Source organism: Chionomys nivalis, chromosome 9 (assembly GCF_950005125.1).
Source record: "Chionomys nivalis chromosome 9, mChiNiv1.1, whole genome shotgun sequence".
NCBI classification, from domain to species: Eukaryota; Metazoa; Chordata; class Mammalia; order Rodentia; family Cricetidae; genus Chionomys; species Chionomys nivalis.
The window spans coordinates 30,306,737-30,334,081 of NC_080094.1; the positions used below are offsets into that span (position 1 = coordinate 30,306,737).

A 27,345-nucleotide genomic window follows, 5' to 3' on the forward strand; every position below is an offset into this window, starting at 1 on the left:
GTCAGAAACCTGCATCCTAGAGGATGTCCTTCAGGGTTGCCCTGGAGATGGATGGGGTCAGGGGCCTGCATCCTAGAGGATGTCCTTCAGGCAGCCCTGGAGATGGACGGGGTCAGGGGCCTGCATCCTAGAGATGTCCTTCAGGCAGCCCTGGAGATGGACGGGGTCAGGGGCCTGCATCCTAGAGATGTCCTTCAGGCAGCCCTGGAGATGGACGGGGTCAGGGGCCTGCATCCTAGAGATGTCCTTCAGGCAGCCCTGGAGATGGACGGGGTCAGGGGCCTGCATCTCAGACATAGCACCGCAGGCAGTGAGTCCGTGTTAATATCTTGGATGAGTTTGAGCATTGTTCAATTATCACATGCAGAAAGCCTCCAGTTTGCAGGCACCGTTTGTCAGCTGGGCTTCTGAGGGCTGGGAACTAATCATTAAGGCTGCCAAGCGGTGGAGAAGCCTTCTCCCTGCAGCCTCCCAGCCTCCAGCATGGGGTGTATTTTCCTATTTCGCTTGGATTTGTTCCTAATGATTGAACTATAGATTATTAATGTGGAACACCTCTGGGATGCTAGGGTGACTGTGCAGGGCTCTATTCTGCCCTCGGAGCCTTCAGCACGTATCCTGGCCTGGCAGACGGTGTTCTGGCAGCTGTCTGAGCTGCTGGGGCCAAGAGGGTACCGTGGGCTCCAAACAGTAGCTCCTATTAGCAGCTACAGGGGCATCGTTGGTGGCATTTGGTGCTCTCATCTCCCCGAATTACCAGGTGGAGAGAATAATGAACCACAAGCCACGTCTCAGGAGTTTGCCGCAGAGGTGACGGAAAGTGTTTTTAAGAAGGAAGGAAAAGTGGTTTGGGCCATGCTGGGGCTTTGCCATCTGTCACTTCACAAAGTTATCCTGGGTGTGTGTGTGTGTGTGTCAGAAAGACATCTCAGCATCACACTGCCAGCCACACTTGTGGGTGAGAAGGACCTGTAGCTGTGCCCTGCTGGAGCACTGGGGCAGCAGAATGCTGGTTCCCAAAGAGTGACTCTGAGCTGAAAATCCCCTGCCTGGCATTTGACACGGTCTTGACAGCTGTCCAGGAAGGGGTCCCAAGGTCCCCTTTACAGATGAATGAAGTTTAGAGTCCAGACACTACTGGTAGGAGCCAGCTAAGGGAGCCCTTCTGTGAAGTCTCCTTACCACACCACAGGGTCACCCTGGTGACCTTCAAGACCAGATAAGGGAGCTGCAGCTGGCAGAATGGCAGAACCAGGGATAAATGCAGGGGGAGAGGACATGGAAGTAATTTCCACCATTGTTAGATCGGGGCTTTCCAGGGTTCCCATGTGTCTTGGCCGGCTTAGCCTCCTATCCCACCCCCACTGCCTGCTTATGCTACTGGTAGCCCATGGATGAAATGTGAGGAGACAAGAAGGACCAGATGGCATGAACCTGTCCAAGTCAGCTTGAGTTGACAAAATAACACAGCACTGCAGTCTAAACGGGGTAAACAACTGAAACCTATTTGGAATGTTTAAAATTAAGGTGATAGCACGGTCATTTCTAGACAGCTTTCTTTACAGCTTGTAGCAGGCCACCTTCTTGCAGGGTCCTCCTGTGGCGAAGAGGAGTGAAGGCTTCCTTATAATCTCCCTTAGCTTCCTACAGACCCTATGCAGTCACTTCAATCAGAGATTCAACATATCAGTTTGGGGAGACATGGGTCTCATGGCAAGGGGCTATAAGTGGGGTTCCCAGTTAGAAGAAAGTAACCAGCAGAGAGTGAGCAGGCTAGTGGAAAGAGTACGCCTCAAGAGACGCTGGCTGGGTGCAGACAGGGTGGTGTACGTCTTATGGGAGACTTATGATATGTACTACTCTGGAGGTATTAGGTAATAAGTAGTAAATCAGTTCAAAATTTGGAAGCAGTCCGAGCTTTGAAGCCGCTTCTCCATGTCCCCTTGCTTACACTTTTTCTGATGTTTCTCTTGCCATTCTTCCATTTATTTCTTTGTAAATAATTTGCCTATTTTCTCTTTTTGCTTTTTTCGCTGGTTCTCAGCTCTTTGATAATGATATGGTTTGGTCTCATTTTCTTCATTTTTCTTGAGATTCAACCGAGCTTAGATTTGTGGGAGTAGAGGCTGCAGGCAAGTCTGACAGGCAACCTGTGGGTGACAGGCTCCCCAGGTTAGTAATGTATGCGGCCCAATTCAAGACCTTCAGCTTAAAATGTGTGTGTGTGTGTGCGTGCGGATGTGAGTGTGTATGTGCGTGTGCGGATGTGTGTGTGTGTTTGTGCATGTATGTGCATGTATGTGTATGTGTGTATGCGGATGTGTGTGTGTGCGCGGATGTGTGTGTGTATGTGTGTGTGCAGATGTGTGTGTGTGTGTATGTGTGCAGATGTGTGTGTTTGGTAGGTGACAATGATATGTCACAACATCAAGAGCTTGGATGCCCCTGGTAGAGTCACATCAGAGTTAGAAACATTGTTATCATGTCTTCGGTCCACTTGAAGTTGTCCCGTACTCCATGCTGGATCTAGGCTCCTTCTCTTCTCCACATTTTATTTGAGGCATTTTAAGTAGTGATGTCTTTAAATTTAACGATCGGCAGGTTCGAATCTGCCACAATCGTGGTGTAGTGTTTATCTTAGATCTGTCAGTTTTCATCTCTTGACGCTTGAGTCTTTTTATCTGCCCTCCGTATCTGTACTTAGGATTTTGATCACACAGAATCCAGTTATAATAGTGTTTCTCCTATGCTTGTCTGCTAACTCTAAGGCAGTTCTGGGTTGATTTTGATTGATAGATTTTTTTTCTCCTCTCTACAGGTTGTATTTTCTTGTTTCACTGCATGTTTAGAAATTTTTGCATTGGATGCTGAAAACTTTGAGTCTGACTTTGTTAGATGCTGTAATTTTCAGCACCAGATGAACTTCCTTGAGTTTGTCTGGGGATGTCGTTAAGTTACTTGGAAACAGTTGGACACATTTGAATTGGGTTTGAGATGTGTAAGAGGGATTGGCGTGGTGTTCCAGGACTAATTCATGCTTTGCCTGTCAACCTCATGGTCTTGAGGGTCTCATGTCTTCCTGACTTACTTACTTGCACCTGAATGTCCTTACTTGTCCTTACTTGCACCTGAATGGGCCAGGCTCTATGCCCTCTAATCTTCCCAGGGCTTTGAAAAGCTGTCCCCAAACCTTACTGAACACTCAGGAGGGCTCTGCTGTAATCTCCACAGTTCCCCCGTTTCTGTGGCTTTTCCCTCTCTACTCTGTCCTGAGGAATTGACCTGCCTTGCTTTCCCCATACTCGCAGTGACATCTCCTCCATTCGGAATCTTCTGGACTTCACCCACTTTTGATGGGGCCTGGAAACCTTCCCAAGGCAGTGAGCTGGAGCAATCCCAGTGTTGATGTCAGCTAAACATTCTCTGCCTCACTGTCCCCGCCCTGTTGCCTGTTCTATTGAAACAGCTCTGCTACATTTAGCTTGGCTTCCAGTTTTTTCAAATGAGTGGGTATATCTGGTCTTCTGAGGTCTGAAAAAAAAGAGAACACTGAATTCCACAACATCTGCTTCTAGAATTCGGATGAAAGGTTTGTGAACCTGACTATAACCAAGGAAAAATTTATCCTTATCAATAGTAGATATAAAGCCAGATTCCAAACGCTCTTTCTGCTACCTTCCGGGGAGCTGGCTGACTTCTGGTTGTTTGCATAACAAAATGTGGCAGCAGCACTGGAGACCCTTTTAGCATGGTTTAGCCAAACCATATATGTAGGAGAGTGGAAGACGATATGCCCTTTCCAGCTCAGGCCCAGAGAGCCACCACGTGAGACTGAGTTGTCTCCAGAGAGACAGCCCCATGGGAGACTTGGCATCGGGGCATGAATACCACTGGATATTCACTGGGTGAGGACCCTGCTTGTTCGATTGGTGAGACCCACTGTGGTGGTTAGCTGTAGCTGACTCTCTTGGGCACCGGCAGGACTTGGGGGTGACTGTGCTGCTGAAATGGATCTTGACAGAGAGGGGAAACTACAGAGCTGGTAAAATGTGCAGCGGTCTTCTAATTCCACAAATCCCCTATTCTGGCAAAGGCTGACCGCATCTGCAGAACTGTTTTCTGGAAATTTCTTGGAAGCTGGACACTGAAGCCACTCCTCCATCCACTGCTGTGTAACCTAGCCACAGTAGATTCTGATATCTGCAGCTAGACCTCAGTGGACAGACTGAGCACTGCACGTCCCCATCATGTGGCTGATGAGGAGTTCACTCCATCATTCCCATCCTGCCTCGTGCATGGCTCACCAGGATTTCCAGTCTGAAGCTTCTTTGGAAGAGTCCTTTACGAGCCCTAGTCATTCTGTAGAGGTTAGTTAACTGCTAACTAACTGCAAGTCCATAGAACCAGACACATAGAACTCTAATTTTAGTTAACAAAGTTGACTTCTCCAAGCTACAGCATCCTCTAGGCACCCTGGGTTTGGCAAATCCATAGGGATGCATCAATCTTTCATCTGGCCAATGTAATGCCAGAGCATGGCTTCAAAATGACAATAAAACTCAACTCCTTGCTAATTTTAATATAAAGTACAGAGAGATGTTCTAGTATTTTCATCATTCACACACGAATCTAAGAAGCTCCTGAGGTACCTTTGACAGGGAAACAAAATTATTTTTGTGTCTCAGGAATAAACATCCTTAATCTTTTTGTAACAGGGAAATGAAAAATCGCACAAAACGACTGCTGATCCTAATGGTTGGTCATTTGCACGATGTAAAACGTATTCCTCTGGTCCTGTAGGCAGGGAACTAGACAGAGCTGGGAAACTGGTTCAGAACTCTCCATGCCACTGTCTTGGCAGCAGCCCATGGCAAGCTTGTCCAGTCTCTCGTCTCTAAGATGCATATGATGGGCTATAGCCAGGATCCTCCGAGCATGTGGGTTCCCAGAGAGAGGAAGCTGTTCCATTCCAGATCTTGTTCTAGGGTCTCGGGGACAAATAGATTTTGCTCACTTCACAGTTCAATCATCTGAAATCTGGGTAATGGGACCAGGCCTAGGTTCTATGTTGTATTACCTAGGGGTTCTATATTTTATTAGACATGTGTTCTATACACTACTTGGCTTCTAAAATGTTTTTCTATAAAAAATTGGATTGCTTTTAGAATGGAAAATTTTAAAGATTGAATCTACATGTACAAAATAAGCCCCCAAAGAAGTCTACAAAGATCCAAAAGGAGAGACTAGGATTATGACACCCATCACAGTTCCCTGCTGCCCAGTGAGTTCAAAGCAGTTCTTGTAATTGCTAGTTCGCAATAAAAAATTTAGGCAGCCAGACCAGGTACATCTCATGCCTCAGCAGACTAAGAACAGAATTTCTGAAATGTATTTATTTGAGCAAGCGCAATCACAATAGGCTAATCAAGCTGCTTCTTCAAGTTTGGAAACGAGGCATTTATATTTATGCAGTGTGGTGCCTTAGGTAATTGTTGTCTTTTCGGCTATTATTTTAGTTCATAAATAACAGCTGTCAATCACATACGGACAGGTGGGTATCCAAGGAGATGGAAGAAGGAACATCTAGAGAGGATCTCAAGCCCCAGAGCATAAGTTTCAAAATGAAAAGTGATATTAAAAGACGCTCCCATGGACAGGAGTCAGTTTGGAGCAGAAGGTGGCTCTCCGAAACCCCACATCAAGGCTTGGTATCTGGCAACAGGTTGGGACCCTTGGTCACTGAGATCTCATTTGATGAACAAGTGGCCGCAGCTTAGGCTTGAGCAGCCGAAAAGGTTAGTATGAGACAGAACACTCGTGTTACCACCAGGCCAAGTGTCCTTTGTAGAACCTGCAGAATGACCAGTTACCCAGAATGCCCTCCTTCCACACTGCTCTCCCTCCCGACTGTCTTTCTTTGGCACACGATCTGGGGAGAATTACTTTTCTGGATGTCCCCACAGAAGAAGGTACAGAGAGCAATGGTCCACTCATTGGGCCTATCACAGAGCACCCATCTCTGAGGAACAATAATGGCATGTGAGGAGTTCAGGCGCTGGGGTTGGTAGGTGGCCCTGTGGGAAATCTTGTCCCTCCTATGATGTGTCCAGCACCACCCACTACAGTCTACGAATGTTGTTGGTGCATAGCTGTTTTATCCCACAGAACTTTCTGCAATGACAGAATTATCCTCTCTTGCACCTTCGATGTGGTGATGGTCACTGGCACCACGTGGCTGTTGAGCCTACGAACTATGGCCCGTGTGCCCAAGGTGATAAATTTTTTTTGTTTGTTTGTTTTTTTGTTTTTCGAGACAGGGTCTCTCTGTAGCTTTGGTGCCTATCCCGGAACTAGCTCTTGTAGACCAGGCTGGCCTCGAACTCCCAGAGATCCGCCTGTCTCTGCCTCCCGAGTGCTGGGATTAAAGGCGTGCGCCACCACCGCCCGGCTATGAATTTTTTTAATGTGTCTTTGTGGCATAGATGCACATGAATGCAGGTACCCGTGGAAGCCAGAAGAGGACATAAGGTCCTCTGGAGCTGGAGTTAAGTCGGTTGTGAAGAGCCTGATGTGGGTCCTCGGAGAAAGTAGTATGAGCTAATAGCCACTGAGCCATCTCTGCAGCCCTGAAGCTGAATTTTGGCTATTTTAATATCTGGAGTTGAACCCTGGGCCTTCTGAAGCATTCACAACTTAATCACACTCCAAGCCTTAATTATAATTCGAATTTAAGCAACAATTAGCTATTATATTAGCTAATACAGCTCTAAAGTATTTGTAATCATTGACAATGTGTAAAATAGTTTTCCAAAGCAACATGGACAGGCATATGATAGGTTAGATACTAAACACTAGATTCTAGACACGCTTTACAATTCTAACAGCTCACAAATCCTAATTTTAATTGATATTCATAGCCAGAGAGAAACATTTGAGCTATCTCTTTTCTATGAACTGCCCTGGGCACCTATATATACTATCATTCTAAACTGAACACTGGGTTTCTCACTTAATTCTCCTAAAGATTGTTTAATCTCTCTATCATCTATCTATCTATCTATCTATCTATCTATCTATCTATCTACCAACCTACTACCTACCTCTCTATTTTTGTGTTTTTAGGTGTTTTTCCTGTATGTAATCTGTGTACCATGTGTGCCTGGTGCTCACATAGGCCAGAAGAGGGCATTAGATCCCCCGAAACTGGAGTTACAAATGGCTGTAAATGTGGGTGCTGGGAATTAAATCCAAGTCCTCTGGAAGAGCAGTTCTCTCTCTCTCTCTCTCTCTCTCTCTCTCTCTCTCTCTCTCTCTCTCTCTCTCTCTCTCTCTCTCTCCTCTTCCTCCCCCAAAACAGCCAGCCACTGGCTCTTACCTCTACTTCAGTCCGAAATGGCGATCCTGCCTCCAGAAATCTCAGAATAAGACTGAGACTGAGAGCTGTCTCCTCCCATTTTATAATCTCCTCTAGGGCTGGGATTAAAGGCGTGCACCACTACTGCCTGGTTTTTATGGCAAGCTAGCGTGACTACTGGGATTAAAGGTGTGTGCTATTGTTGCCTGTAAGGCTGTTTTACTCTTCTGTGTAAAACAGTGAGGCTGTTTTACTTTTCCGATCCTCAGGCAACTTTTATTTATTAAAATACAAATGCAATGCTATTACAGGGAGGAAACGGTATAGTCATAAAGTTAAGCCAGAGTAGGAATTTAAGGCAGGAGCCTGGAAGAAAGAACTGAAGCAGAGACCATGGATGTATAACGAGGGCTATGGTGGTGTCTAGGAGATTGCCAATTTTGTTCCCTGGCAAGAAGGACTGAACAGCCATCAAAGCCACGTCCAAGCCCCAGAGCAGAGCAAAGTAGCAGCTTTACACATTCTGGGAGGGAGAAGCCTTGGGCTGCAAGTCTGTTAAACAATCATGGCGTGGTGCTCTATAGGGCCCTTGGGTCCTCCCCTTTCCTTGTCTAGGTACCCATCTTTCCGCTACTTCTCCTTGCACAGTATTCTGGGAACAGGAAGCCTCCATCTCAGGAAGCCTGCCCTAGCTCTCCTCAACTACTTGTGTTCTTCTAACCATGCTGCTTACTGTGTATTCCTCATGACTTGCTCAGCCTACTACCCAGGACAACCTGCCCAGGGGTAGGACTTCATCGAGTGGGTTGAGCCATCCCACTATCCCTAGCGAGGACATAGTCATGCATCAGAGTAGCCTACCCTGATGTGGTGAAAGAGCAACCTTAACCTCTAGGCTACTTCTCTAGTCCATCACTGAATTTTTCACAAGTTTTGTGCCTCTACAATCCTTTAGAACTTCCCTATCACCGTTTTCTTCTGTCCTGTGCAGTGGGGAGATTATTATAGATTAGATCTCTGTTTGCAGAGAGGAAATTTATTAGATATCAGATCTTTATAGTGTACAGATGAGGAAACTGGTGTTCAGTGAGGGTAATAGCTTGTCCAAGTCCACAAAAGTAACTGGCAACAGTGCAGAATCAAACCAGACTTAGCATCTTGCCGTTTCTACTGTGAGGGAAAAGAAGTAATGGTTTCCTTTCACATGGGAGTTTCAGGCCAAAGTCTCTCTGCATGTTCAGTTATTTCTTGATATCCCTGGGAAATCCGGTGTTCTGTCAGGATACTAAAATTCACTGACGCTCAAGAAGTGTGCACCCTGAACTGACATAACATCTCCATGGAACCTGAATTCTTCTTTGTGTGTAAGTGTGTGTGGTGTGTGTTCACGGTGGCGTGTGCACCCATGTTTAAGTGGGCATGCATCTATATGCTCAGGTGTATGATGGCCAGAGGTTGAAATCGTGTGTCTTTCTTGGTCTCTCTTGTTTTTATTTTTTTGAGATACAATGTCTCATTGAACCTGGGGCTCATCTATTCCACTAGGCTGGCCAGGCAATTCGGTCCAGGAATCCATCTGCCTCTACTTCCTTGGCCCTGGGATTTACAGACACGGCTGCCTTGACCATTTTGACATGGATTCTGGGGATCTGCACGCTGATCCTTCTTCTTACCTGGCCATCTCCCCACCCAATCCTCTCTCATACTCAGGATCATCTCTAGATTACTTCCTCAGAACAGTCAAGATGCTATGCAAATAATTGTTACGCCATATTGTTTAGAGAATGTTTGCACATGCTCAGTAGAGATCCAACATCCCCGCTCCGCCCCCCATCCATATTTTAGCTCGTCAGTAAGTTGAATCTGCGGATGCAGAAACTGTTGTAGCGGAGGATTACCTGCACACAAGTGAGCAGCATGGTAGTGACAGGGGCAGGTGGCAGCTGTGGGCAGGGAGCCATGTGCAACTTAAAAGGAGCAACAGTGGCCTTGCTATAGGGAATTTGTTTTTATAAAGCTTGTTGGAAAGTTTGATTTTTTTTTTGAGAATGTGGCATATGTAATTTAACAGCCACACATGTCAGTTATGTCTCACACTTTTGAGATTACCCCATGTTCAGTTCACGTGCCAGCATTGTCTTCTGGAATACAGAACCATCCCTGGGCTGTCTAAATCATCTCCGCTCAGCATTAGTATGTGACTTAAATACACACATTTCCTTTTAAATAATAAAAGGATTTTTTTTATAGTAGAGAGGATGCAGGCAAGTTATTTTAAGATGTAACAATGTCTGCTTGGAAAGGACAGTAGAAAAGTCTATGGACATTCCTGTCAAGGAAAGAGGGTAGAGAAATGGTGGTGAGGGCTCATTTGCCATTACACCTGAGCCCTGCCCTTTCAGATTGGTGCTGACTGTTCCTCAGTCTGCATGTTAATTCCTTGTGTTCTCACTGATAACATAAAAAAATCTTGGACATTATTCGGGATGTTCATTTCTTTCATCTATTCACGGGACTCTCCTCTGGCCAACATAAACTTGGAAAACTTGTTGAATCCAGGAAACTAGAGAGGGAAGGGGAAGGAAGACCTTACAGAATGGGGACAGATGTGAAGGGGGCAAGAAGAATGGGGAAGAAAGTTTAAGTAGGAAGAGGGACAGGAATGTAGGGCAAAGACAGTAAATATGAAAGATGTTTGAAGAGTCACATGGACATCTACTATTTCATGTTATGAAATAGTAACATATATATGTATAACACACACACACACACACATATATATATATATAAGACAAAAGAGTTTAATGGAATTACCCTACACAAAAGCCTCATCTCAGAAACCATAGGTTTCCAAATAAAGTCTAGTGCTAGGTGTGGGGTACCTCCCTTCAAAGAGTGGAGACTGTATCTCTAAAGTTCTCAATATAAATGGGATATCTATATCACATCCATCACAGAAGAGGCGGCAGAAAGGATTCTAAAAGCCAGAAGTCGAAGAGGACCAGAGAAAACTATCTTCTGGGCATGACCTGGAGAAGCTGTGGTTTTCTGCACATGAGCCAGACAGTCAATGGTCCAGCCTGGAGCAGGGAGGCACTCCGGAGTCCAAAGGAGCTGTGGATGGCTTTGGGAGAGAGAGAGAGAGAGAGAGAGAGAGAGAGAGAGAGAGAGAGAGAGAGAGAGAGGATTTCCAGACATAAGAGCATGACTTTGATTGCAGTGTAATAAATAATTAGGGGACTGAGTGGGACCATTGCACCCTTCTTTGCAGTTGCAAAGAGAGAGACAGCACAAGGTGGCTTTCCTAAGGGTGCAACTTCTGGAGCCTGACAGTTCAGAAAGGTAATGGCAGCCTTTTAAAGGGCCTGCTCAGGCTCCATTTAGAATATCAGGCACAGCAGCACTTACCCGCTAAAAGTAGGCTGTGGAGTGTTCGGGAAGCGTGCACGAGGATGACGGTGCTCGAGGGAGGAGAGGCCTTTGGGGCGGCTTTGAGAGCTGAGATGTTAAGATGTGAAAGGAGGTGATTTAATCAAGGCTATGAGTATCTGATGGGCTCCTACAATGAAGCTGGGGCAAGACCTATTCAGGGTGAGAGGACAAAGGATGCCAGGGACTGCTAATTAAGGCTAAGGGGAGGGGGAGTCAGCAGGCATGACCTTTCTTTTGCAGGGTCATCCTTAAGTGAGGCTAAAAAGAAGACCAGGCAGAGTTAAGAAAGCAGAAAAAGAATATGAATGCCGTGTTAAAGTCGGTGTCAAGCCGCGTCTCAGCAAACTGCCTCAGCCAGCCCTCTCTCTACCCACTCCTCCCAGCAGGCATTGTCCTTGAGGTTCCTGTCACCTCCAGGGTCCTGGGAAGGAGGAGCAGACCCAGTGGAGAAGAAGGTCCTGTTTACTGTAAACCCATCAATGGACTCAGAGACCAGCAGGCTTGAGAGTATATACGTGTGTGTGTGTGTGTGTGTGTGTTTGTGCACATTAAGGAGTGTGTGTGCACATATGTGCACACCTGAGGTCTCAGCTATACAAATGCTTGGGAGAGAAGATTGGGAAAGGGCAGATTTTAGTGACATATTTATTTTAGTGACATATTTATTATATGACTTTACAATGGCAGTTGATTGAGAAAGGAACAAATGATCTTTTTAAGTTTTTTTTATTTATTAATTTATTATTTATTTATTAAAGATTTCTGCCTCCTCTCCGCCACCGCCTCCCATTTCCCTCCCCCTCCCCCAGTCAACTCCCCCTCCCTCAGCAGCCCGAAGAGCAGTCAGGGGAACAAATGATTTTAAAAAATAAAGTCTCTCTTATTTTTCCAAAGTAGTAAATCAATCAATCAATAGGACATCTGCCCCTCCCATGGGCAGAGTGGTGAGTGAATGCTCTCCCCTGTCCCAGTGGTGAATGAGTTCCCTGCCTGCGTCTCTCTCTCTTTCCCTCTCTCACCCAGTGGGTGAGACAGTTCTCTCTCACACATGCACCGGTGGTGGTGAATTATGCCAGCGGTTTGTACTGGCACTGTGAGGTAGAAACAAAGATGGAAACACGGACAGATCTGAGCCAACCTGGGCTGCAGAACCTCCGCTGCTGTGGTCCAGTGGTAGCTGTCTGCTGTGCAGCATTCTAGCTGGCTGCTCAGCTGTCACCCTGTACTCCCACAAAGCTCCCGAGGGCATCTCTGAAGTGGGAGAGGAGCCTTCTTGGTACTCGTCTTATAGAAAAACAGAGCCCTGAATATCGCCAGTCCCGCCAGCATGGAGGAAGGTGTTCTCAGTGTGGGGGATGGATGAGCAGGGAGGAAATGCAGCTGCCTTTGAATGAGACACACGGCTGGAGCTGCCAAGGTCAGGAAAACAATTGGTAATCATATCTTAGCCAAAATCAGCTGAGCCATTCACCCTGCTTGGAAAGGGCCAAGTCAGCCCTGTCTGACAAGAGGCAGGGAGAAGAGTGCTGGGCCAAGAATCAGCCCCGGGACCTGGCAGTACTTTGTGGCACTTGAGAAGAATGTGGCCACAGCTGCATGTGTGTGCATGTCTGCCAAGGCATGGTGGGATCCTCGGGGCCTCACTTGCAAATGCGTGGCCAGCGTCTTCCTGCCCCCTGCCTCTTTCTGACAGATGTCAGTCGGCACTGCCTGCTATCAAGTACTGTCCACTCTTATTTGGCCATCGTGAACATTCACTCTTAACCAATCAAATTAACTTTTATAATTATTACCATCATCAGATAACAGCTGTGCCCTGACTAGAGGCCTCATGCTCACCAGAGCTGTTTCAGGGTGAAACAAATCAGCTGGGGCTTTGAATTTGGCTAAATGTGAAAAAATTTCTTTCTCTTTTGCTCCACATTAGATTCTAAGCATCTCATTTACCACTGAACAGGTCTTGTTTTAAACAATTAAAAAAAAAAAAAAAAAAAAGATTCCCCTGGAACTCAGATGTTTCAAGGATAGCGGACTGACAATAGTTTCTCTGATGCATGAGCTAAGAAGAAATAAATTTCCCTTTTAAGTACCTGTGGTTTTACTACCAGTGATGGACAAGTGAATTCCACAAAATTATTAAATAAAAACACCTGCATTAAATGATGTCATTGCTCCTATGACCTAACGGATATTCACAGAACAGTTCATTTAGACACTATAGGATACATACTTTTCTCTGTAACCCATTGAACTCTCTCTGCAATAATTCACATTGTAGGGCACAAAACAGATTTTAAAAAATATAAGGAAATTCAAATAATTTCTCATATTTCAACTGAGCACAGTGGGATAAAAGTCAACATAAAGAGTGAGAGAAGCTACAGAGCAAACACTAACTCACAGAGACTAGACGCTACACCACTGGATGCTGAATAAGTTCATCAAAGAAATTAAAAAAAAATCCCAGAATTGAATAAAAATGAAAACACAGCATAACAAAACTCACAGGATACAATGCAAACAATCCTAAAGGAAAGTTTATAGTCATAGTATTTGTGTTACAAAGCAAGAACGACTGCAGATAACTAAAATGCATCTTAAGCCTTGGAAAAACAACAAGCCAAACCCCAGATCAGCAGTAGGAAACAAATGTGATCAAGTCAGAAATTAAGGAACCAGAAACAGCAAGAGTACAAAGGATCAATGAGGGAAAGAACTGGTGATCTGAAAAGATAAACAAGATCAACAAACCTATAGCCAGCGATCCAAGAGGGAAGACCCGTATTAACAAATGAGACCAGAAAAAGGAGACTTCACTGCCATGCCCATTACATGACTTCCAAGGACTTGAACTTGCCTGGAGACAGGGAGGAATTAAAGAAAAGTGAAAAACAGATACACAGAAAAGTGGGGTCTGGGAGACTGGAACTCTCTGATGGAGAAACCTCAGAACCCCAGAGCTCAGTGTGTTTACTGTGTAGAACTGAACAGGAAGGTGGGGTGACTGCATTCAGATAAACATGGAGGCAGAGTTTATGGTAGACAGCTGAATTAAAGAGGCAGGTTCAGCTAACCTCAGGAGGAGCAGGCTCTGTAGGTGAGCAGTCTTCAGACTGTAAATATCTAGGGTGAGGTGGGGCGAAAACTATGAGTTTTATTTTGTTTTGTTTTTTATTTTTGCACACCCTATCAACATTCACACGCGGGCCAGCAGAAAAAGCTTTTTCATTCCCTCCCAGTCTCATCCTGGGGAGAAGGCTTTGCTGTAGCTCCTGGGTCTACATCAACAACACACATTGACACGGGACTTCACTCGGTGCTTTCTCTGCCCCCTACACAGCACAACAAAAACAGCAAATTTCAGAAAATCATTAGGCTATACCTTTAAACTTATATTCTATTAAATTGAAAAAAATATTTTAAAAATGGATAAAGTTCTAAATGCATATGACCCACTGCCTTCTATTGCTGTGAAGAGACATCATGACCACAGCAACTCTTATAAAGGAAAACATGGAACTGGGGTGGCTTACATTTTCAGAGGTTTAGTCCATTATCATCATGGCAGAATACAGTGGTATGTAGGTAGAAATGGTGCTGGAGACATAGCTGAGTTCTTCATCTTGTAGGCCACAGGAAGTGAACTGAGACACTGGGCAGTATCTTGAGCATATATGAGACCTCAAAGCCCACCTCTACAGTGACACACTTCCTCCAACAAGACCACACCTACTCCAAAAGGCCACATCTCCAATAGTGCCACTCTTTGGGGGCCATTTTTTTTCAAACAACCATACCTACCAAAATTTAATTAAGGTAAGCAAACAATTTTAACACATTTATAACAAGAAACAAGACTGAAAGAGCAATACAAATTTTTCATCTAAAAATGGCCAGGCCTTCACTGCTAAGTTCTACTGCACCTTTAAAGAAGAAACGACACTAATGCTTCTCAGACTATTTAATAAAACATAAACGGAAGGAACACTACAAAATTTAATTACCTGGCCTGTATTACTTTGACACCAAAACCCACTTAAAAGATCCAACAACAACAAAACATGATAGACCAATATCAAAGGTGCAAACATTCTTAATAAAATCCTTTTAAAAAAATCCAACAATGCATCAAAAGATGATTCACCATGATCAAGTTGGCTTTGTTCCAGGGATGTAGGGATGGTTCATCTTTCATAAATAAAAAAAACAAACAAAAAGCATTTACAAATCAATAAATGTAATGCATCACATAAATGGGCCCAGGAAAGAAATCACATTACCATCTCAACAAAGAAAAAGCTTTAGGCAAATCTCAACATCCCATCATGATGAAAGCCCTGAAGAAACTAGAAACAGAAGAAATGTATCTCAACATACTCAGGCTTTATACAACAAAATCTATAATCAACACTAAGCCGAATGGGGAAAAGTTCTGAGTGCAGTGGGATAAAAGTCAACATAAACAGTGAGAGAAGCTACAGAGCAAATACTAACTCACATTTCTAAAAGGATCTATAGGTGGATTTTTTTTTATTAATGAAGGACTTCAGCAAATTTGCAGAACACAGACCTACAAAAAAATTAAGCCATCCCTTTCTATCAGCAACAATCAACAAGAGTGATGCTTTGAAATTAATTAATTAATTATTATGAAAAAGAGAACACACAAGCGTGCAAGCATGATGAGCAGGTGGGCGTATAACATAGCACACATGTGGAGGTCAGAGAGCAACTTTGTAGAGTTGATTCTATCCTACCTTTATGCAGTTTCCTTGGCTTGAACTCAGGTCATCAGGCTTACACAACAAGTGCTTTACTCTCATTGAGCCATCTCATTGGCCCAATAAAATAATGCTTATAGCAACAATAAAATTATACAACACCAGGACTGGAGAGATGGCTCAGTGGTGATGAGCACTGACTGCTCTTCCAGAGAACCTGGGTTCAATTCCCAGCACCCACATGGCAGCTCATAAGTGTGTGTAAATCTAGTTCCTGGGCAATCTGACACCTTCACTCCATTGCATGTAAAATAAAGTTAAACAAATCATAAAAATTCTTTTAAAAATATACAATACCTTGGGCAAAAGCTGGGCAAGTCATTTATGAAGACAAATTATAAAATTTTATTGAGAGCCAGGAGAAATGATCTAAATAAACTGATGCTTATTCTAATTTGTAATGTTATAATCTGTATCCAAAAGGTCAATTCTTGCCCTAATTAAGCAAGAATTTAATGCACTGTCCACTAAATCCAGTGGATATTTTCATGGAACATGGTGGGTTTATTATAAAACTTTTGGAAAAGTAAAGGGACAAAAATATCCAAGATATCCTTGAAAAAGTTATTAAGATATTACATTTAATTAAGAATACATATTAACTGCCACTATATAGAAAAGAGTGGTTTCAAAGCAGTAGAAGAAACATTTAAGCTACGTGACCAACACAAGTTTGCATCCAGCGTATATCAGTCCTCTTGAGCATTTTAAAGAATAGAACCCTTAAGGTCACAAGGTACTATCATAAATGTCCTATCAGCAAATTAAAAGACACTTAGCTGTATCAGTCATCAGAGAAGGATACAGAAAATCAAGAAGATACATTTGTATATGACCAGACTGGTCTAATTTTAAAGTCTGAACGTAACCAATGTATGATGGTCAGACAAGAACTACCATGCATGGTTGTGTAGACAAACTAATTTGGGAAAGTTTAGGTACAGATTGCAAAGACTATGCACCTACAGGGCTGTGACTCTTAGAAACATTCTCCACATGAAGTATGCTCTCGGTGGCCACAGAAGTGTTTGTAACAGCACAGAGAACTTAAGGCAACAACCAGCAGGAAAATTTATGAATCAATAGTGACAGTTAAGCAGTGGAGGACTACAGTTCTCTGTGCTGTTGCAAACACTTCTGGGAATCACGGGCACACGAATTCTGTGTTAGGTACTACTGTCTCTGACACCATCTTGTTCTATGGATAGAAAAAGGGTCTCCCCACCTTGCTAAGCAGCAGCTGCCTTGGGAAGTGGCTTTCTACTGTAAAATGGCATGCCTTCCTCTGGGCATCCTAAATAATTTGAGACTTTAGTATGCTATGATACTAGGACCAGCATCAAAGATGACAATTTTCATAGGACTGATCTAAGATTTGATGCATTTTCCACCAACTGCATTGGTTTTTTTTTTTTTTTTTTTCATGGAACTTGACATGTCTAAAATAAAACTTGCTATAGAGTTTTTAATTCTACAAATCTTTCACTTGCTTAGTTGGAGGTATCCCAAGATAGATTTTATATATGTGTGTGTATACATATATACATATATGTACATATATATAATATGATATAATTATATATATTGAAGCTGCTGTGAAAGGTATTGTTTCCCAGATTTCTATCTCATTCTGTCATTTTGTATATTGGAAGGCTACTGATTTTTGTGTGTTAATTTTATATTCTGCTACTTTGATAAAAGTGTTTATTAGCTGTAGAATTTTTCTGGTGGAGTTTTTAAGGTCATTTATGTATACAATTGTATCATCTGCAAATAAAAGGTACTTTGACTTCTTCCTTTCGTATTTTTATCCCCTTAATATCCTCCAGTTGCCTTATTGCTGAATCTCAGATTTCAAGTACTGTATGCAATAGGCATGGAGAGAATGAACATCCCTGCCTTGCTGCTGATTTTAGAGGAACTGCCTTGTGCTTCTCTCCATTTAGGTTGACGTTGACTGTGGGCTTGCTGTAGATCGCCTCTGTGTGGTTGAAGTATGCTCCTCGTATCCCTGATCTCTCCAGGAGTTTTATCATGAAGAGGTGTTGGATTTTGTCAGAGGCCTTTTCTACACCTAATGAGATGATCATGTGGTTTTTGTCTTTCAGTCTGATTATATGGTGGATTACATTTATCAATTTACATATGTTGAACCATCTCTGCATCTCTGAGATAAAGCCTATTTGATCATGGAGGATGATCTTTTTGATGTGTTCTTAGATTCGGTTTGTAAGTATTTTACGGATAATGTTCATAAGGGATACTGATCTGCAATTCTCTTTCTTTGTTAGGTTTTTGTGTAGTTTAGGTGTTGGTGTAACTGTGTAAAAGAACTATGTGACCTTGTGACTGTGTAACCTTGTAAAAGAGCTGAGAAAGACTACAGTGTACATTGCCAGGACAGAAATTTTCTTCCTGATATCCTTGATAAACAGTCACCCACATGTTGGCAGGAAACGGGATAGGATGGTAAGCAGCCTGTCTAGTAGTTACAGAATTTCTAATGGAACCAGATTCTTCCACATCCTGACCTTCAACCTTTCTTTTAGGTTTGGACTGCTGCTCTCAGCAGGCCCAGGTGGAAAAGGACTGGAGCATCACCTCACTTTCCACTTTCATGACATCAGCATCATGTCTAGTTGCCTCTGAGCTCCAGCCCAGGCCCAGTTATGGACACATTTGAGTTCACGTACCTCCTCAAGTGAACCTTTGCTCTCCAGCCAGTGCCAGTGGTCTGACATCCATTACTCTGTGACAAAGCCCCCTCAGCCACGCCAGCCTCTCTCAGTGATTCCGAGTCCTCTCTCAGGTGCTTTGTGGCACACATTCCTCCAGCACGAAACATCCTATGTAACCATAATGTACCCACAGTCGAAGTCTGTGTCCAGCTTACCTGTAGAGATCTGGAATCAGCTTATCATCAAAGCGAATGCACAGGTTGTTGAGGACTTGCTCATGCTGACCAAACAAGCGGATGTAGTTGGAGACTGGGAAAGGCTCCTTTGAAAAGCACGTGATGGCCTCTACCAACTTATACTTGCTCATGTACAGTCGGAAATATGTCCCATCCTTCGCATTGCCGGTAATTATTTCTGAACCCTGGGTGAGAAGGAGAAATGAATCAGGAAAACAGTATCCAAAACATTCCTCGACTTTGGGAACTTTACTTTAGTGGTGTTTTAATGTTTCACGTATAATAGACAAGTTCTTTTTTTTTTTTTTTTTTTTTTTGGTTTTTCGAGACAGGGTTTCTCTGTGGCTTTGGAGCCTGTCCTGGAACTAGCTCTTATAGACCAGGCTGGTCTCGAACTCACAGAGATCCGCCTGCCTCTGCCTCCCAAGTGCTGGGATTAAAGGCGTGCGCCACCACCGCCAGGCTTAATAGACAAGTTCTATCTTGTTGCAAACGACAGCTGTTGACCAGACACAAAGGAAGACAGCGGCGCATCGGAAATGACATTTTTCATGACCAAAATGTTCCTTGGCACACTTTCAATTGTCGTCACGTTGTTCTACGCTTTTAAATCAGTTGCTAGGTGACAACCAACTCTATCGCTCAATATCTCACCCAGTAAAGGAACTGGGTCCCTTTTCGATGATGGGTATGAAGTATCAAATTTCACAGAACCATTCTGAAAACAAGATCTTGGTCAAAGGGATCATGAGGAATTCTAGTTGTTTTAAAGAATACATAAACAAATAAAAGGTGAAAACCTGGTGGTTAGGCTTGGGAAGGAGGGTGGACAATGACAGCTGGGACATTGATAATTCAGTTCAGGTCATGGACCACAGCCTACACCCCAGACAGTCTGTGGGTAACCTTTCTCAGGACACAGTGTACACCCCAGACAGTCTGTGGGTGACAGTTTTCAGGACACAGCACACACCCCAGACAGTCTGTGGGTGACCTTTCTCAGGCCACAGCATACTCCCCATACCACCCGTGGGTGACCTTTCAGTTTGTAAGTTGTTCAAGGTGTGGATTTTGCCCCTTGGAAACCCCTTAAAACTGCCCCAGGAACCAGACAATGAGGAAGGGCTCTCTTATAACCCCATGTCACGATTACCTTTTCTATTTCAGCCCTACCAGCTACCGACTCCTGACTGGGGCTCTGCTCCCTGTTGGCCTCAGTAGACAAACACAGGCTGTGTTGGTAAAGGCTGAACTTTTACTTTGCCCCAAGACTCTGGATTTAGTTCCCTACAATACCAATAACACTCTGCTGAGTGCATATAGAGCTAAGCTTTCGCTCTGCACTTGAACGTGGCGTTTATAAAGCTAAGGCAAATTCAACTTGTCTAATCCCAAACGTTTGCTTAGTCCTGGGTCCACCCGAGGGCTTCATCTAAACATGGACACACAGAGTGATGGTCAGTGTGCCTGTCAACTCACCAGGATCTGAACCCACCTAGGAGACAAGCCTCGGACACCTGTGGGACATCACTTATACTAGGTTAGCATCTGGGAGGAATCATCTTGATTGGGTCACATGAGGTGCTGAGACCCACCCGAAAAGTAGGCAGCCCTGCTCCCTGGGCTGGGGTCCTGGGAGGCACAATGACAAGGGCTGTGACAGGCTATTCAGTAAACAGCCACCCTAGAGAACGTAACAGGGAGGAGGTCACGCTGGTGACGGATCTTAGCTGTGGAAGGCAACTCATGTCGATTTTAATGAGCTTTGGCACTGTCTTGGCATGGCTGGGGTGTGGGGTGGGACAGTCTGGAAACTTGGAGTGCGCTGAAATATTGCACATCACCGTGATGTGATGAAACCCTCATCAACCTGGTTTGCAGTCAGGTTACCCTGGCAGTGCTGCCCATTCCTCCTGACACTTGCTGCCCTGATTTTTTTTTCCTGATCACACATTTTGGAAAAATGATCCAGAGTTCACACCAAGTAGAAGTCGTGGGATTAATCAGTCTCAGTGTTTGAGAAACCGAGTCCCCAGCTCCCATGACAAGCACACGATTTAGGATTTAATAGCATCCAAGGCAGAATTTATTGTGACAAATTTCTTTCCTCTGTGGCACACAAGCCAACCAAGCATGTGGGCCAGATCTGTACATCAGCTCATTCTGGAGGCATCTCCAGTCTTCTCTTCTGTTTGCTGGGTCATCGTAGAAAGAGCTCATGGATTACTGAAGTGGCTTCCAACTTCTCTATTCTACTCACTGAGAACTCGAGACGTCTAAGATTGGTCTGGACCATGCCTACTGTAAGAACAGTGATTCAGTTTCCCTAGGGGGAAATACTGTTCGGTGGCCTGCAGTCTTTGTCAGCTGGCTATATTTAGGTGACTGCCTGGCCATTTTGGCAACAATTTTGCATAAATTAATTCCCGCTCCAAAAGATTGCCATGGAGCCATCCTATATATATATTTTTTTTCTTAGAAAATGAAAATGGAAAAAATCTGCTAAGGTCTACTGCACTAATTAAGAAGGAAGCCCACCTGGCAAATAGTTAATGACAGCCAGGAGTTCTGTTCAAGGACTGTCATAGCACCAGCCAAAGAATCTGCTTAAGTCGCACTGTCTTTAGAATTCTCATTATCTGAAAGCCCTTCTGTCTCTTCTGACTAGATGCAGAGAGCACAGGCCGAGGTCGATGCAGGAAGACTCTGGTGTGGTCTCAAATCAAGACCAACATTTCCTGCTCTTGTATGGTTGAGGTTATCTCTGGTGACAGAAGAAGAGAGACTCTGGTGCTTCACAACCAAGCACCTGAAGGAGCAGGGAAGCTGGGTGGGATGGCGCTTGACCACACCCTCCATACCCAAAAGACTGGGTGGAAGATTGCAAGTTTGGGGCCACCCTTTCTGCTAGATAGAAAGACGCTGTCTAAAAAACATCCCCCCCCCAGTGGGTGAGGCCAAAGAAAGTTAAAAGAAAAAGAAGAAAATATAATATCTGTGTTTCCCTCTAGAAGGAGGAGGTTTCATTATCACATGGAAGCAGGGTTTACATGAATTTGCACCATTCACAGGCCACCTGCTGTCCTCCAAGCCGTGTAAGTGATCAGGAATAATTTGCTTTGTACAAATGATCAATAACAAGTCCAGGACCGAAGACAAGAGGGATGACTTATTCCAAGCCCGTGAGAATCAAATGGAAGACCTGGGATCAGGTTCCTGAATTAAGGGGTTAGGGGCCAATGACTAGAGACATTTTGAATCCCCCTTTCCTAATAGCTTTGAAGGGTTTTTCTGGTATATTCTACGTATACCTGATTGGCCAGAACCCACCACATGGCTAGTCATCCCTCCAAGAAAATCTGAGAAATATCTTTATGTTCAGTTGGCCATGTCATTAACCCTCAAAAATATTCAGAAGACAATGGGAAAGGAAACTCTGCCCCATTGAGGGAAGATCAAGTGTGACACGCAAGGAAGGGAGTCACCATTTGATAAGAACCCAGCCAGGGACAATCTGTCAGAGGAGCTTCCTTGAGGAACTCTCCAATTGACCAGCTAAAGGGAAGCCCCACCAATAGCTCCCACCTCTCCCAGGCGTAATTCATGAATGGGAGGGAAACAGTTGGGCCTGATGGTCATTCCTGGTCCAAAGAATCTGCCTGCCTCAGTGACACAAAGGCAGATAGATGTCTATAGGCTGGTGGTATATCAGAACCTAACAATCGCGGTGTACTGATCTCTGTAGGTAAATGGATGAACTGTGGTACACCTAGACAATGGGAAATCACTCAGCACCTTAAAAAAATGGGCTGTACAGCATGAAAAAACATGGAAGGAACTTAAATATACATTGCCAGTGAAGATAAGCCAATCCCACATGCTGTAGGTTCCAACTGTATGATAGGACAATTAACCCTGATTGTCGAGTTGATGGGATTTGGAATCAGCACAGAAACAGAACTCTGGGCATCTCTGTGAGGGAGCTTCAGGATTAGGTTAGCTGAGGTGAGAAGACCCTCCCTAAACATGGGTGACAGCATTCTGGGACTGGGGTCCTGTACTGTACACAAAGGAGAAAGTCAGCTGAGCATGGCCATCTCTCCTCTGTTCTCTCTGCGCATGTGATACGACTACTGCCTCAAGTTCCTGCCTTTCCGGCCCCGAGGACTAGGTCCTCAAACTGTGGGCCCAAAGATACCCATTCCTTCCTTAAGCCGCGTACTGCTAAGTGTTTGGTCACAGTAATAACAAGAGTAGCTAATACATATGACAACTTTGGAGACAATACAGAAAAGACGGAGGGGGTTTTAGTAGGATTCTGTATGGCACTGTGGTGGTGGTCACACTGTCAAGAGCCTTGAGACTGTTCATGGCCAGAGCAGATCCTAATGAAAGCTGGGATCGGCTGGTAGCAATGCACTGATGAAGGCCCATCAGTTCTGACGGCTGGATCACTTTGGTGGGAGAATGGGGAGAGTTGGGGAAGGTAGTGAGGGAGAGGGGAAACCAGGAAATCAGTGTAACTTTTCTGGAGTTTGTTATAACATTTAAACTACTTTTTAAAAGTCTATTGAATAAAAGATATATTAAAGTAACACTAAATTTGATCATCTCATGATCTTTGGGAGTTAGAGATGGCGGATGGCTCAGTTGGGAACTAGACTTTCAGTCAAGATTTTGGCTGGAGCTATGGATCACCTCAAGACTTGAATGGCAGGAAGATCTATTTCTAAGACAGGTAATTCATATGGCGGATGTAGGCATCCTCAGTTCTTTACCATACAGACCTCACCAAAGGACTACCTGGGAAATCTCTTTCTATGACAGCTTTACCTGCAAAGGGCCAAGGTGGAAGCTATAGTATCTTCATGATGCTGATACAGCTTTGGAAACCACACACTTTCCATACCCACAATGTCCTGCAGGCTACACCAGTCAGCTCTGCTCCCTTTGGGAGTGGACCACATAATGGAGTAAAGAACAAAGACTCCTTGGTGGCCATTTTAAATGTTGACATGTACAGCGAGAGTATGATGTGTGAACCAATGACTGAGACAAAAATTTTACCTCTCCATAAAACTAGTTATTATGACTAGATGTAAAACCCAAGGTCAATACTTACGAAATCAGGCTGTGATCTTTGAACATCCAAGGGACTTGGTATGGTAGGTTTGGCAATATGCAGATAATGATAAGACCCAGGAAGAATGCCACCTAGAGAAATGGACTGTTGGTTTATATTTCATCAAAGGACAAACAGAGATGCTCATGAAACTCCAGCTAAAGTATGGCTGGTTAGGAAGGAAGGCCCTGGGTGTTATTTAATCAAATCAGTACAATGGAACTAGAATACTTTATAATATAGCCACCTGTGCAAGATATGCAAAGATGCATCCCATTGATATATAACACCTCCCTATGCCTAACTCACTGCCACTTAACCAGACCAATAGCTCCAGAATGTTGCCATGGCGTTCCCATTTTCCATACTCCTCCAAATAGCCAAAACATTAAAAACCGTATTTTACATGGAAAATTAACAAAGTTCCTTGTTTAATACTTTAGAAAATCATTATTATAAGTCCTTAAGATTTTGGAGATAATCTTGAACCTGGCCAAGCTCTAGCCTTTGGGGACCCTCCATTCTCTTACCTGCTTGAGGTCATTCCCTAAGATCCTCCTCAGAGGAGAGCAGCAGGACCCCCCTGAGACATCTTCTAGAGAGAGGAAGGCAGTAGTGGAATGTGGGCTTTGGTCTCTGTGGCATGCTCTTCCTACTAGATCAGGTTTCATAAATACCTTCAGGCCCTATACACACTTGCTTTGCAGATAGTCTGTGGACCTCCCAGAACTGAACATCAAAATCTGTAAATATGTATGTTTCTCATGGTGGGAAGGTCTATAAATGTTTTAAAACATGGCTTTAAAATGTCTCTTCTCTGTCTTTTTATCACAACATAAAAAAAAAACCCAACAACCTGTCTTCCTCTTCCATAGGCAGCCTGATGTGACCTGTGAAATGGCTCACTCTTCTCTTGACTCAGAAAATATTATAAAATCAGGCAGCTCAAGAAGTTCTTATTCTCACATTCACTTTGGAATACCCATGAAACTACGCAAGTCACCAAAGGTATGTAAATCCTAAAAGTCACTAAGTATCTGAAGGATGCCATTGAAGAAGCAATGTGCTTCAATCCGGCAATATAATGGTAGAGTCAGTAAATATGCCTGTTGTAGAATATTACTTTAATATGTGTTTATGCTGTGAAATATTTGTTTAATGATGCAAAGACATATTACATTTCTTATATTGCATTTGTTAAACTCCACAAAGCTGTGTTACTTGCCTGTCTAAAACATCTGATTGGCATACCACAAGGACATGTGCTCAACTATGTGCATAGCAGCATTATTTGTAATAGCCAGAACCTGGAAACAACTTAAATGCCCCTCAACTGAAGAATGGATAAAAAAAAATGTACATTTACACAATGGAGTACTACACAGTGGTAAAAATAATGATATCTTGAAATTTGCAGGCAAATGGATAGATCTAGATAAAAACATATTGAGTGAGGTAACTCAGACCCAGAAAGACAAAAATAATATGTATTCACTCATAAGTGACTTTTAGATATAAAACAAAGAAAAACCAGTCTCCAGAGAAACTAGACAGCAAAGAGGAACCTAAGAGAGATATACATGGATTTACATAGGAAGAAGAAAAAGATAAGTTCTCCTGAGTAAATTTGGAGCATGAAGGTCATGGGAGAGGGCAGAAGGGGAGAGAGGAGGAAGGGAGGGGAGTAGAGAAAAAGTATTGTTCAATAAAAACAATTAAAACTGTTTAAACCTTAAAAAAAGAAAGAAAAACCATCTGATTGGCTTAATAAAGAGCTGAACAGCCAATAGCAAGGCAGCAGAAAGGATAGGCGGGGCTGGGAGGAGAGAGGATAAATAGGAGGAGAAATATTGGAGAAGATGATCAAGGAGAGAGAAAAGAAGGGACTAGTCACTCAGCCAGACATGGAATAAGAAAGAAAGAAAAGATATACAGAAATAGAGAAAGATAAAAGCCCAGAGGCAAAACGCAGATGGGATAATTTAAGCGGTGATACATGCCTTTAATTCCAGCACCGGGGAAGCAGAAACAGGCAGATCTCTGTGAGTTCGAGGACAGTCTTGTCTACAGAGCTAGTTCCAGGACAGCCAGGGATGTTACACAGAGAAATCCTATCTCAAAAAACCAAAAAGAAAAACAGAAAATCTGGCAAGAAACAAACCAAACTAAGGATGGGCATTCATAAGAAAGAATAGGACTCCATGTGGTTTATTTGGGAGCTTGGTTGTGGCCCCACAAAAGAGCCAAATTAATAAAAACCAACTACATGTGCCCAAAGTAAATAGTAGGGTTGGACATAGGGTTGATGGCCCCAAAAGAGCGATGAATTCCTGCTTTACATGCTTAAGGGTTCAGAGAGCAATGCTGAACTTAAAAGGTTGGATGTAGATTCTCTAGTCATTGGTCATATTCAAGTCAACAAGAACATACCCAACCTAAGACATGCCTTTGAACTTGTAGAGCTTACAGATGCATTAACCTACACATGCGCTCCCCCTGCCACATGGAGATGATCACCACTGAAAAGGAACAAATTGTTTCTAGGCAGGAAGAGAGGGTTGTGCAGAAGAAAAAGATATTCCAGGAGAAAATGGAAAAACAGAAGCTTAAGGTACAGGAATAAATTAAGCATAAAATAAATACAAAAAAATGCTTTATATGAAATCATTGTTTTAGGGGACAACAAGGCTTAGGGAGTGAAAATGGACCGTTTCACAGCTGTGAATGCCTGAGCCTATCTATGAAGAGGGCAGGCTCTAGAGGCTGGAGAGATGACGCATGGTAAATGGCACTTGCTACCTTTGCAGAGGACTGGGGTTTGGCTTCCAGCACCCACATGCCTGTAACTCCAGTTCTATGGTATCCCATGCCCTCTTTGGGCCTCCACAGGCACTATGCACATGTGGGGCCCAGGCATACATGCAGGTAGCACAACAATATACAGAAGATTTTAAAAATAGATAAATGTTTAAAAAGAGGGGCTAAGGAATGGGCTGCCTAGAAGGGTCTCTTCAACAATGAACTTATGGTGAGGATGGGAATTTAGGGGGAAGATGTCAGGGCAAACCAGTGCTTACTAGCCCTGAGATATCTAGAGAAATTACTGATGGTTTTCCAGTCTATAAATTTGGGACTGTTGTTACGAGGGGAGCTCATAATAAATGCTCGGTATACAAAGGTCCACAGTAATGATATTGCCAGTTCACAATGAATGCCAAAAAAAGATAGTTTTTCCTACTCTAGGGCAGTCCACTAAAGACCAAGAATCTATGTTTAAAAGATAACACGTGGCTGCTCTGAACACTGTTCTCAGCAAATGAGAGAAAAGGGGCCTTCCACATACCTTGGATCTTGGCTCCCTTGTACATGGGGATGAGGCGGTCAAGGTCAGCTGGTGGTTCAGTCATAGGCTCAAGGGTTGGGTCAAAGAGACTGAGCATAGCTGCTGCCAGCTGGAAGCCGATTTCTTTGGAACTGAAGTTGCTGTGGGTCCACTCGTTTGAGTAATATCGGTTCGAGAATTTAGTAAGGGAGCCAGCAGCTCTGATGGCTATGTCATTGGTGTGGAAGGTGGTGTCAATCACAAGTCGGCCATCATAGACGAGGCATGCGTCATTAAAGGCTTTAAATGTTTCATAATCCACATTCTTCTTATAGAAGCTGAAGAATACCTACAAAGTGAAAAAAAAACCACATCATTAATGTGTGTGGTGGTTTGAACTAGAACAGCCCCACAGGTTCA

The 27,345-nt window shown here is 43.7% G+C and overlaps 1 protein-coding gene across 1 annotated transcript in view; it reads right to left on the reverse strand.

Annotated features, from left to right (window-relative positions):
* Cfap61 (cilia and flagella associated protein 61) overlaps positions 1-27,345 on the reverse strand; it is a 250,959-nt gene that overhangs the window by 30,511 nt on the left and 193,103 nt on the right. Inside the window, exons 22-24 of the mRNA XM_057780855.1 lie at positions 26,947-27,274; positions 23,604-23,695; positions 18,461-18,666 (exon numbers count right to left, since the gene is read on the reverse strand). Of these exons, the coding sequence (XP_057636838.1) occupies positions 18,461-18,666; positions 23,604-23,695; positions 26,947-27,274 (626 nt within the window). The remainder of the gene's footprint in view (positions 1-18,460; positions 18,667-23,603; positions 23,696-26,946; positions 27,275-27,345) is intronic.